The 10,334-nt window shown below is 39.7% G+C and overlaps 1 protein-coding gene across 2 annotated transcripts; it reads left to right on the top strand.

Moving 5' to 3' along the window:
- Positions 1-6,741: 6,741 nt before the first annotated feature.
- Positions 6,742-8,405, top strand: LOC5570918. Of its 2 annotated transcripts, XM_021844934.1 has the most exons (2): positions 6,742-7,846; positions 8,097-8,405. In XM_021844934.1, the coding sequence occupies exons 1-2, from the start codon at positions 7,126-7,128 to the stop codon at positions 8,099-8,101; spliced, it is 726 nt and encodes a 241-aa protein (XP_021700626.1). In that variant the 5' UTR covers positions 6,742-7,125; the 3' UTR covers positions 8,102-8,405. The 2 variants fall into 2 exon arrangements, with proteins under 2 accessions (XP_021700626.1, XP_021700625.1); XM_021844933.1 differs by having other exon boundaries at positions 7,005-8,405.
- The last annotated feature ends 1,929 nt before the right edge of the window (positions 8,406-10,334 follow it).

The following is a 10,334-nucleotide window of genomic DNA, read 5'->3' as shown; positions in this document are numbered from 1 at the left end:
GCCTGTGCAGGAGAACACTTCAGTCTGCCTCGTTTTCTGTCATATTGTTTTATATAAGTTCTGTTTTAACGAAATTTGGATTCGATAGTAAAAAATAAACTGCTGTGAAAAAAAATCAGGACAGTCGATGAAACTTTATGCAAAACTTATTTTTATAAGTATAATAAGCATAAGCATTGATGACCGTACAATTCGTAGTTGCTAATCCGTGATTGACCAGAATAAACGAAGTTGCATCAAAACATGTAGCTTGTAGCTTTCCATCTTCAATGTACACTTTCGAGAACTCCAAACATTATCAAGTCAATGACGGCGCCGGCCATGTCTTTACGGTCATCGGGAAGGGAAGGAATGTTAGTTTTCATTTCATTTATTCAGATAACATCTAAACAGATAACACTGCATCGACAAATTCACGCCACCATACTTGGTTCGTGGCCTCATCTCTCCATCCTCGGTTCTGCCCCACGCTCGCCAAATCGATACGCACTTGATCCGCCCACCTAGCTCGCTGCTTTTCACGCCTTCTTGTACCAACCGGATCCGAAGCGAACACCATATTTGCAGGGTTGCTGTCCGGCATTATTGCAACATGCCCTGCCCATCGTATCCTTCCAGCTTTGGACACCTTCTGGATACTGTGTTCGCCGTAGAGTTGGGCGAGCTCGTGGTTCATCCTTCGCCGCCACACACCGTTTTCCTGCACACCGCCAAAGATCGTTCTAAGCACCCCAAAGTTCGAAGACTAGAAGTGCTTGCAGGTCCTCCTCGAGCATCGTCCACATTTCATGACCGTAGAGAACTACCGGCCTTATGAGCCCTACTTCCACGTTATTGTCAGCCGTCAGCAAGAATCCAAGGTAGACGAACTCCTCGACCACCTCGAACGTATCCCCGTCTATCGTAACACTGCCACCTAGGCGAGCCCTGTCGCGCTCGGCTCTACCAGCTAGCATGCACTTTGACTTGGTCACATTCACCCCCAGTCCAACTTTTGCTGCCTCGTGTTTCAGGCGGGTGTACAGTAGCCTGGGACACGGTTATATGAAAAATTTAGATTCTCGCTCCAGTCCACTTTTTGGATTGCATTTAGGTCCCATAACAACTGTCCAACATTTCAGCCCGATCGGAGAAACTATATTTTAGCGCCAGCCGTTCAAAGTTTGTATGGGATTTACTATGGGAAAACTTACTTTTGCAAAGAAAAATCGCTACAGGTCGCCCATTGTCCTCTATAAAAATTCTGAACACAGATCTTAATAGGTATTTCTACGATGAACAACATTGCCGAAGACCGTATAGCAATCCGATGCGATCCGATCCGAATCCGATCCAATGCGTACCGCAGCATACAGCTTAATCTGGATGAACGCTGGAAAGTGATTAGGCAAAAAGGACTTTGCCGAATCTGTTTGATCCCTCATCGCACTTGGTCATGTCGCTCCAAACAAGAATGGGGAGTCGAAGATTTCCGAATGCGTCATCATCCTTTGCTGTACTGAGCCCCTCGCCTCTCAGTCGCCTTCTTCTGCCATCAGTAATGTATTTCGACCTGCGTTTCTTAGGGGAGTGAACCAGTTTCGTACTGAAAACCTAAATAAATCTAATAATTATAAACTACAAACCATCGCACCAGAGACCAATGACCTATTACGCTCACATATGGACCAATGCACGTGTTCACGATTCTGAAGTTTGAGCGGTGCCGAATTCACTCGTTTCCATGGTCACATAAATAACACGGCACCGCTCAAACGTCAAATAGTGAACTCGTGCATCGGTCCATTGTTCAAACCTTCCTACCAACCTTTACATTCGACATGTGTTACTCAAAATACCAAAATACCAATGGCAATGTTCTTTCACTAATTACTAAATAGTAATTAGTGATGATTAGCTACGATTACCTTTGACTATGCGAAAAATAGTTTATTGTATTTGAACCGTGGATCTTCTGATCCTCAGGCCTAAACCTTGCCATCAACTCTACTTTGAGCCGATGATGATGGACTGTACGGTTCAAAGATATGACGTCTAAGGGCCTAATTGTATAAGTCGAGTCGAACGAAAACGACTCGACTGGAGTCACTGTCGACCAAAAATTTCGCTCGACTTGACTCGGTCACTCGAATTTATCGACAGTTGTCACTCTATGTGACTGAATTACTATGGGACTCGACGGGTGACATCTGAAATATGCATGCTTACTTTGATCGACAATGACTACAGACGAGTCACGTGAATTCGCTCGAATTACAAAATAGACCCCTAAATCATGCGGGTAACTGTGGTTTTCATAGAGTGCATTCGTGTTGCCAACCCTATGCGATTTTAGGGTATAGAGTGATACACTTTCAATTATTTCGCAGTGATAATTATTTCCCACATGAAAATGAAGTATGAACGATATGCTCGTAACACTTGGATGAAATAGATAGATGAGTTGGATACAAAATATAATAAGATTTTTATCGGAATTTATATGGAAAACTGGAAAACTATATTGCTTTTTTCGAGATTTTTTGACGAATTACGTTAAAAGCATAATGAAGAAGCGGTCAAAACACCCTAGTATCTTCGGCAAAGTGATAGATTATTATATTATCAACAGGCTAGTGATATATTCGAATAATTTTCAAAGATATTTTTGGGTTTCAGGAACGATTTTTGATGGTAAGATCCAAAAAAACATAAAATCAATTTGATACACCTCTAAAACTTTACCAAATTGGCTCGTTTTTGGACAGATAACTTGTTTTGATAAACAAGTTCGGAATTTGATGTGGCAAGGGTACCTTAGAAAAAGTAAGCAGGTCTAGTGTACAGATCTGCCAACTTTTCAAATGTTCGGCCGACAATGTCCATATCATCCGCGAAGCATACAAATTGTCCGGATCTCGTAAAAATCGTACCCCGGCTGTTGAGTCCGGCTCTCCACATAACACCTTCTAGCGCAATATTGAACAACAGGCACGAGAGTCCATCACCTTATCGTAGTCCCCGGCGGGATCCAAACGAACTGGCGAACACGACCAAGCATCAAAAAGTTTAGTTTTAGTTGGCTTAGTATATACATTTTAGGGCCTCCAGGATGTAGGAATTCTCGGAGAAAATTTCTGGATTAGGTAGGGGGAAAGTACCATATTTCTACATAGCACTAATTTTCGATCCATTCATACGGTTTTGGCTTACTATGTATGCAAATACGAAAATTAGCACAGATTTCTTGTAGGTTGAAAATTAGTGCTTTTCCTCTATGTGTTGATCATGAACTGCTATTTGAATTTGAGAAAATTAATAAAAACAAAGTTATAATTATACATAAATGTGTTCACAATACTACGTTTATTCGAAAAACAATTGTTCTCAATGGCAAATGTACACACTTAGATTTTTTCTCGTTGTTCGGTTTTTTTTTTACCGGAAACGTACCGTAAATATTTTTTCAACTGAAGTTTCGGTATTACAAACGAGATTTACCGAACACCCTTGAATATATTAATATTATCGTCCACTTTTACCGAAATCGTCAATTTATTTACCGAAAAATCTTTATATCGATTAGATTCGCCGTAGTCTGTAATTTTTTACCGTACTTCAGTTCATAGTGCTACAATGGTTTACCGAACAAAATGTAATTTGATATTTTTGAGGCCGCCATGTTTGTTTCGATGTGCTAGTCAACACGATAGTATCGCATCCAATACAGTTCTCTGAAAAAATAAATAAAAACTACGATAGCAGTATGAGCGTCTGGAACTACTTTTCCGTAAGTACAACCTGAAGAATTTTATGAAAAAACCTTTTTTAAGGTTGAACACAATATTTTCGTTGTAGTATCCAACTGCCCAATTACGTTTCCGGATAACATCGTGACATTAACGAGCATAACCATCCATGACGGAATCGGTGGCGGTTTTGTGCAAAAGGGGTGACCAGCTGCTAATGAGCCAGGATTGTAGCTCAAGATTTGAAGCGCGCGTTCGAGTTGTTGGTGATGCCGCTGATGGTGTCCCATCTTCATAAACAGAGAAGCAGCTCATCTTCAAACGGTTAAAAACGAAAACGCGAAATAAACCGATGAACATTTGCTATCAATATGAAATTTATTGTTTTTATTTTGTTTTGATCATCCTATTCTATTCTGACTGCCTGCTGTTACGAACAATGCGTTCGGTAGTTTATTTTACAATTCGATTGAAACTCAATTTGTATAGGGTGTCATAAGTCTTGACAATTATTGGAAAACCATTAAAATGTTCTAATGCAACTTTCCTACATACAGTCGACTCTCCACATCTCGATATCTCTCCCTATCTCGATGTGATTTTCGTTCCAAAACAATTCAAAACAATTTTCGGAGACGAAATGACGTCTGTATTCGTTAAAAATTTGTTCTATGTCTCAATCTCTCCCTATTTGGATGATCCCTTCGATATCGAGATGTGGAGAGGCGACTGTATACAATAATATTTTAAATTATGTGAAGTATATTATTTTATTAATATTTCAATCAAAGCGACATATTCAAATGTATTTCTTAAAATGGTCTCTGTTGGTGTTTATACATAACCACAGACAAACAGACGTCACACTCTCATCACTGTCCATCTACCACCTTTTTAACGGCCGATTCAAATATATTGTAGTTGGTCAATCCACCACCCGCAGCGCTCGCATCGTTTTTGTTCGCGTTTGACGTTTACACACTACCGCCATCTGTTGGTCCATCGGCCAAACACAACGATTTTAGCATTGGGCGTACATGTTTTCTTGACTATGATTTTGATCGTGATTTGTTCTAAGTGTTACGTCTGTTTCTCTGTGACATAACTATCATCATATTTCAGGCAGAAAGTTCCTAATGGCAGATCTACAAGTTAATTCTAATTCAGATTTTAAAAATTATTCAAAATTTTCATGAGGAAAAAAAATTAATTCATACTACATGTTATTGTTTTAATATTTAGAATCTAATGGGTATAAAATTGATTTAAGTACAAAAAAATAATGTAATTGAACAAATATATGTTCAATTTTGCTTTTTTCATGTGTTTTTGATGATAAGCAGTAAGAAATATCGAACAATTAAGATTAAAATTTATGTTGCAAGTTACCTCATGAGGGTAGTCAAAAACGTTTTTGAACTTTTAAGTATAAAATTAACTAAACTTTTATCTTGTAAATTTGTACGCTACTAAGTACTGTAATTGATAGCAAATGCCTCGAATGACATATTTCTACCGGTAGGATGAACGATTTTCAGTATTATTTTTATACTATCCAACGTGTAATATAATTGTCACCTCCAGCAAACCAACCAAAAATGAAACAATACCAAAATCTTCTGTTTTATATCTTAAGTCAATAAACGGTGAAACAAATTACAATAATTCAACTCAATGCTCAACGAAACGTCAATTCGGTTACATGTCGAAGTGTTGCAAGTTTCACCCCTGTTGCAAGTTACCCCGTTTGACGGTATTGAAACATGGGCTTTGTGACGAAAAAAGGCGTTGGTTGAGGTTGGTTCGAACAACCATTTGAGACGGTAATGCATTTATGGGCAGTTGACCTATTATCACTTTCCTCGACGATATTTTAAAGATATGGTGCATTAAACATTTTTATCAAATGTCATTAGCTTAGCTCGCTCCAGTTAGTTGACAATATTGTAATTTTGTTAAGCTGAGTATCATTTACGAACCAAAATACATATTCGTTGCTTGTCGATCGAGCTGAGCTATTAACAATCATAAATAGAAAGTGAAACAGATATGAGCAAAATAAAAAAAAACATTTCTCCCTCGTTTTCATTTTTTAGAGTTTTCCCAAACTTATTACCGGGAGCGCACTTCTCCGATTTGCCAACTATAATTTTCATTTGCATGGACTAAATTCTCCAAAGGAGGAAGTAGGGTAAGTGAACCAGTAGCGGAGACAGCCTTTTTATATATAACAAAAAAAGTATTTTCCTTAATTAAATTTTCTCGATTTCCCACGGCATAGAGTATCTTCGTACCTGCCACACGGTATACACATCTTAAGAACTAATCAATTTTTTAAAGCATCATTAAAATAGGCCTAGCTGCTTTTATATAAAATATTGAACAAGCTTTTATTTTCAATAAGTTTGTATGGCATCATGGCACACAAAACATACTATTTTTTAAATGTGTGCTTATTATTTTCCTTCACTTTCCATGCCGTCCATTCTCTAACATAGCTCGCCTTATATGTGCAAGTATACCATCCTGTAGCAACTTGTATGTAAGTCATCTTTTATGCAATCATTACAGATAGAGGGATATAAAATAGAAGGATAGATGGATAGAGGAACAAACAGATAGGATTGACAGACATGATGACAGACCACGGCGGTTGTATATTTTAATTTGTTCCATGCAAGGGAAGTTCAAATTCGTACGTTTTACAACAATTAATGCATAACTTTTTCAAACCTTAATTGAATTGAATCTCAATCTCAGAAAGTAAAAAAATTACCCCACCTTATTCTACCGCTCTACTATGTGCTCTTACCCTATCTCGCAATCTTCGTCTTTAGCAAAGTGATATTGCGGTGGGTAAATATAGAATGGAGAAATGGTGAAAGATGCAAGCTGCTGCTGCTGGTGTTAGCTTGTCGTGAACACATTCGTATTCCAGCCTAATGATGGGGATCGATGCCGCGGTGCGTTGCGCGGCCTCAAGAAATGACTAATGTTCGACAGAAGCTGCGTCGCAGTCTCTATAATAGAGTCAGCCAGTAGCACGCGGTTTGAAAGAGAAAAAGAAAGCGCAAAAGACCGCATGCTGACCAGGTTGATCGTATAGGTATTGAAGGCAAGCGCGCGATCTTTCGCCCGCGCGCGCTCCTATGCGAGAGACAGAGAGAAGCGAGGAAGAATGTGATCGTCGATTTCCATAGCATGCAGAGAAACAGCAAAACGGCATCTTTTCAATTTTCTGTTTTTATACTTTTCTTCTTGCCTGACGTCGTCAATGAACTTGGCGTAAATAAAATATCTCCCGGTGGCCAGTCGCTTGTTGAACTTGAACCAGAAAGCAACGTACCGGAGGATAGCTACTGAATTGAACTGACGGAACCCGGAATCGATCTTAAGCATGTTGAGGACATTAGTTCTTTTATTACTGGGTTCAGCCGTCTTAGCCGGGCCAGTGATCCCCAAAGATCGTAGATTGAACAGAAGTGAGGATAATGCCGTGGAAAATAGTAGTGTGGCAGAACATGGAACTGCAGTTACGGAAGCAGCGGTCTTAAACGAGGCTTCGGAGTCTTCGAGTACTGCAGCCAATTCGGAGGCTTCTTCAACGGAAGCAAAGCCAAGTCAGAGTTCTACTGCTGCACCTCCGACTACGATGGGTCTTTTGCCAACTAACAAACCCCGTAAAACCATCACTTTCGATCAACGACAGGAAGGAAAATTCAACATCCGGGCGGATTTGGAGAACTTTGTAATTGTCGTCGTACCATCTTCTCCTTCTGCTGGTGTGTCATTGTTGGATCTTTTGAACCGTGCTGGTCACAAAAATCACCAGAAGAAAAAATCCGGTCACCGTAAGAACACGAAAAATCACGGCTCGCAGAAGAAGTCTTCTCACGTAACTCCAGAAGTGGTAGTTCTGGATGAGTCTCAAACACATGCCAGAGTTGCCAACGAAGAGTTCATCGAGGGTCGAACACCTTACAGAGTCGATATCTCTAGTTCTGCCCGCAGCAGCAATTTCAATCAACCTTCCCCGATCTACCGTGTCTATCGGCCCAACAGTTTCCATGTTGAGCAACCAACCTCCTCTAACTTGGTCCATTTTCCAGAGTCTTCAGGTAATTCTTATCCTAATACCGTAAGAGCATCCAAATCGTTGCTCGGTCCTGCTACGTTCGATGATGAAATTAGAACTAATACCGTATACGCTATACTAACCAATAACAACAATTATGGTGATGGTGGTATCCAACTTATTGAGGATGATGAAACTGGTGGTGAAAAACATGGTGATGATGATGATGAAGATAATTACCTGTCGATGGAACAACGGACTTATCTAGACTTACCTGCTTCTTCGTTCGATAGCCTAGAATATCCGCGGTCGGACGTCGACATGATGAAACTGCAACTGCAGGAGGACAACGAACGGGATGGCGCAGGTGGAGCCGACTGGGAACTTAAGCTTCTCGGTGCCCAGGAGCAGTGTGGCCCCGATCGCAAGCGTGACAGTTACGGCGTATGTCAATTTGTAACGCCGTAGGGCGCATCGTCGTTTCGCTTGCGCAACATCTAGTAATTAAGCCTTATTTATTAGCCAGGTGCGATCAAACGCAATTAATTTATTGTCAAACACATTTTAAGTGCCAAATAAAATAATACAAGACTACAATTCCATGCAAACGTTTGATTCGTTGCCCTTGACTATCTTTTTCAATCAGAGTACCTATCCCTTTAATTTGCCATTTACCGGTTTACCCCCGCTGTATTGGTGATGTTGTTGTCCTCTTTAGTATCTGGCGAGTGTGAAAAGCTTAAGCAAACGTTCAATCGAATCGTCAATCCACTAATGGGTCATTGTGGAACTGGACAAGAGGAAAGCAAACGTTTCATACAACTTTGATTCTACCTTATGTAAACAGCTGGGTGGATGCTTTCACTACAGCTTTCGATCCCATTGGGGAGACATGTGATCTTCGTGGAGCCGGTCGCGTGCGGAGGTATAGTAAGTGGTGGAGAAATTGCGGCGACGACCGGTGTGGATGACTTGTAGTGCAAGCTTCTACGGTTGTGCCGTTATACGATTCGACCTACATTTGGCGTTATCGCATAAGCTTCGTGTTTCGTGACTGTCTTATTTCCCGTCTCTTTGATGACGACGGACAAGAATGATGCCACTTTTTATTTCCCGGGAATTGCATGTATATATGGGTCACGTGGGCAATAATGTGGCAATTGATTCGCTGTTGGACAGACGGACATCGTTAATTAATAAATATAAAACTGGGATAGGTATCTGGTAGTTGATTGAACCTTTTGCGTCTTGTGACAATCTTTTAGTATTTGTATAAGATTGTTTATCGATCAACGCTTGAAATAATAAATATAACGTTTTGAATGTAGATAATTTCTGATTATCACACTTGACACTTTACGCATAAGGCATCTCAACCTGTAGTGGGAGACTGGAAAACAACCTCTAACTGCGATGTTGAAATTCCCAAGAGTATATACATAAGGTAACGGTCGTATTTTGGACCCTTTTAAGAAATGATTTTGTGATTTTTTTAACCGAGTGTGTAGATCGTTAATTTTAAGCAAATGAATGGAGCAGAGTAGACCTGTGCGCCGCCGTGCCACGCTGCCTCCGCCGATCTATTTCACGTCACGCCGACGCCTATTGATACATCGGCGGCGCGCCATACGACGATCAACGTCACGCCGCCGATTTTGCATTTTCACGCCGATAAATAATTTAGTCCGAAAAAAAGAAATAATCGCGGTTAATATTCAGGTATTGACTTGGGATACAAAAAAATAGAAAATCATTTATCAATGTATCGAGAGATTTCTCCAAGAAGTTCTCTCGGAAATCATCCAGTGGATGTTCCAGGAATTATTCTATGGATCACGTCGACAATCATTTCAGAGATTCTTTCATCTTCTGGAGTGTAAATTCATTGAAAAATAATTAATGGAACTCCTCCAGGATTTTATTTTCACAGATTTAGTGCTTCTAGCATTCCTCGTGGAATTTCATGTAGGTTATTTCATTTTGTGATTCTATCAAGATTTCCTTCGGCGTATCCTTCAAAAAATTGTTTCTCCAAGAATTCCTCAGAGTTTATATACAGGATCCTTGTCAAGGGTTTGTCCCATATGTTATTTTATAGATTCCTCCAGTAATTCTTCATGAATTTCTTCAGAAATATTTTCAAGAATTCATTAAAGAGTTTATTTTTAAGAATTCAAGAAGTTTCTTCGGGATTTTTGAGGATTTCAAAATGAATTCTTTGAGGTGTTCATCGTGTGATTGCTTGAGATTTTGCCGGGCTTCATGCTTTTTTTCGATTTACCTCCATGAATTATTCTTTTCTTCATGAATTCCTTCAGTAATTCATTTTCCAATAATAATTGCTGAAATTTACTTCTGAATGCAATTTTTCAAAAATTCTCTTAACCTTTCGATTGTCGCGCGAATTTTTGTAACGCGAGCAGTCGCGCGTTGTACTTTGTACAACACCTTTGGTTTTGCGAATATCTCAGAAGTCTGACTAGTTAGAAAGATGAAGTCTTCGGCAAAATTGTTCAGTAGCTCAAGGGCTA

Source organism: Aedes aegypti, chromosome 2 (genome assembly GCF_002204515.2).
Source record: "Aedes aegypti strain LVP_AGWG chromosome 2, AaegL5.0 Primary Assembly, whole genome shotgun sequence".
Classification (NCBI taxonomy): Eukaryota; Metazoa; Arthropoda; class Insecta; order Diptera; family Culicidae; genus Aedes; species Aedes aegypti.
Note: the sequence above shows the minus strand (reverse complement) of the source record. Positions and strands in the feature narration are given on the sequence as shown.

Coding starts and splice junctions, on each gene's coding strand:
- LOC5570918 (XM_021844933.1), top strand. CDS start 7,126: ATGTTGAGGACATTAGTTCTTTTATTACTGGGTTCAGCCGTCTTAGCC.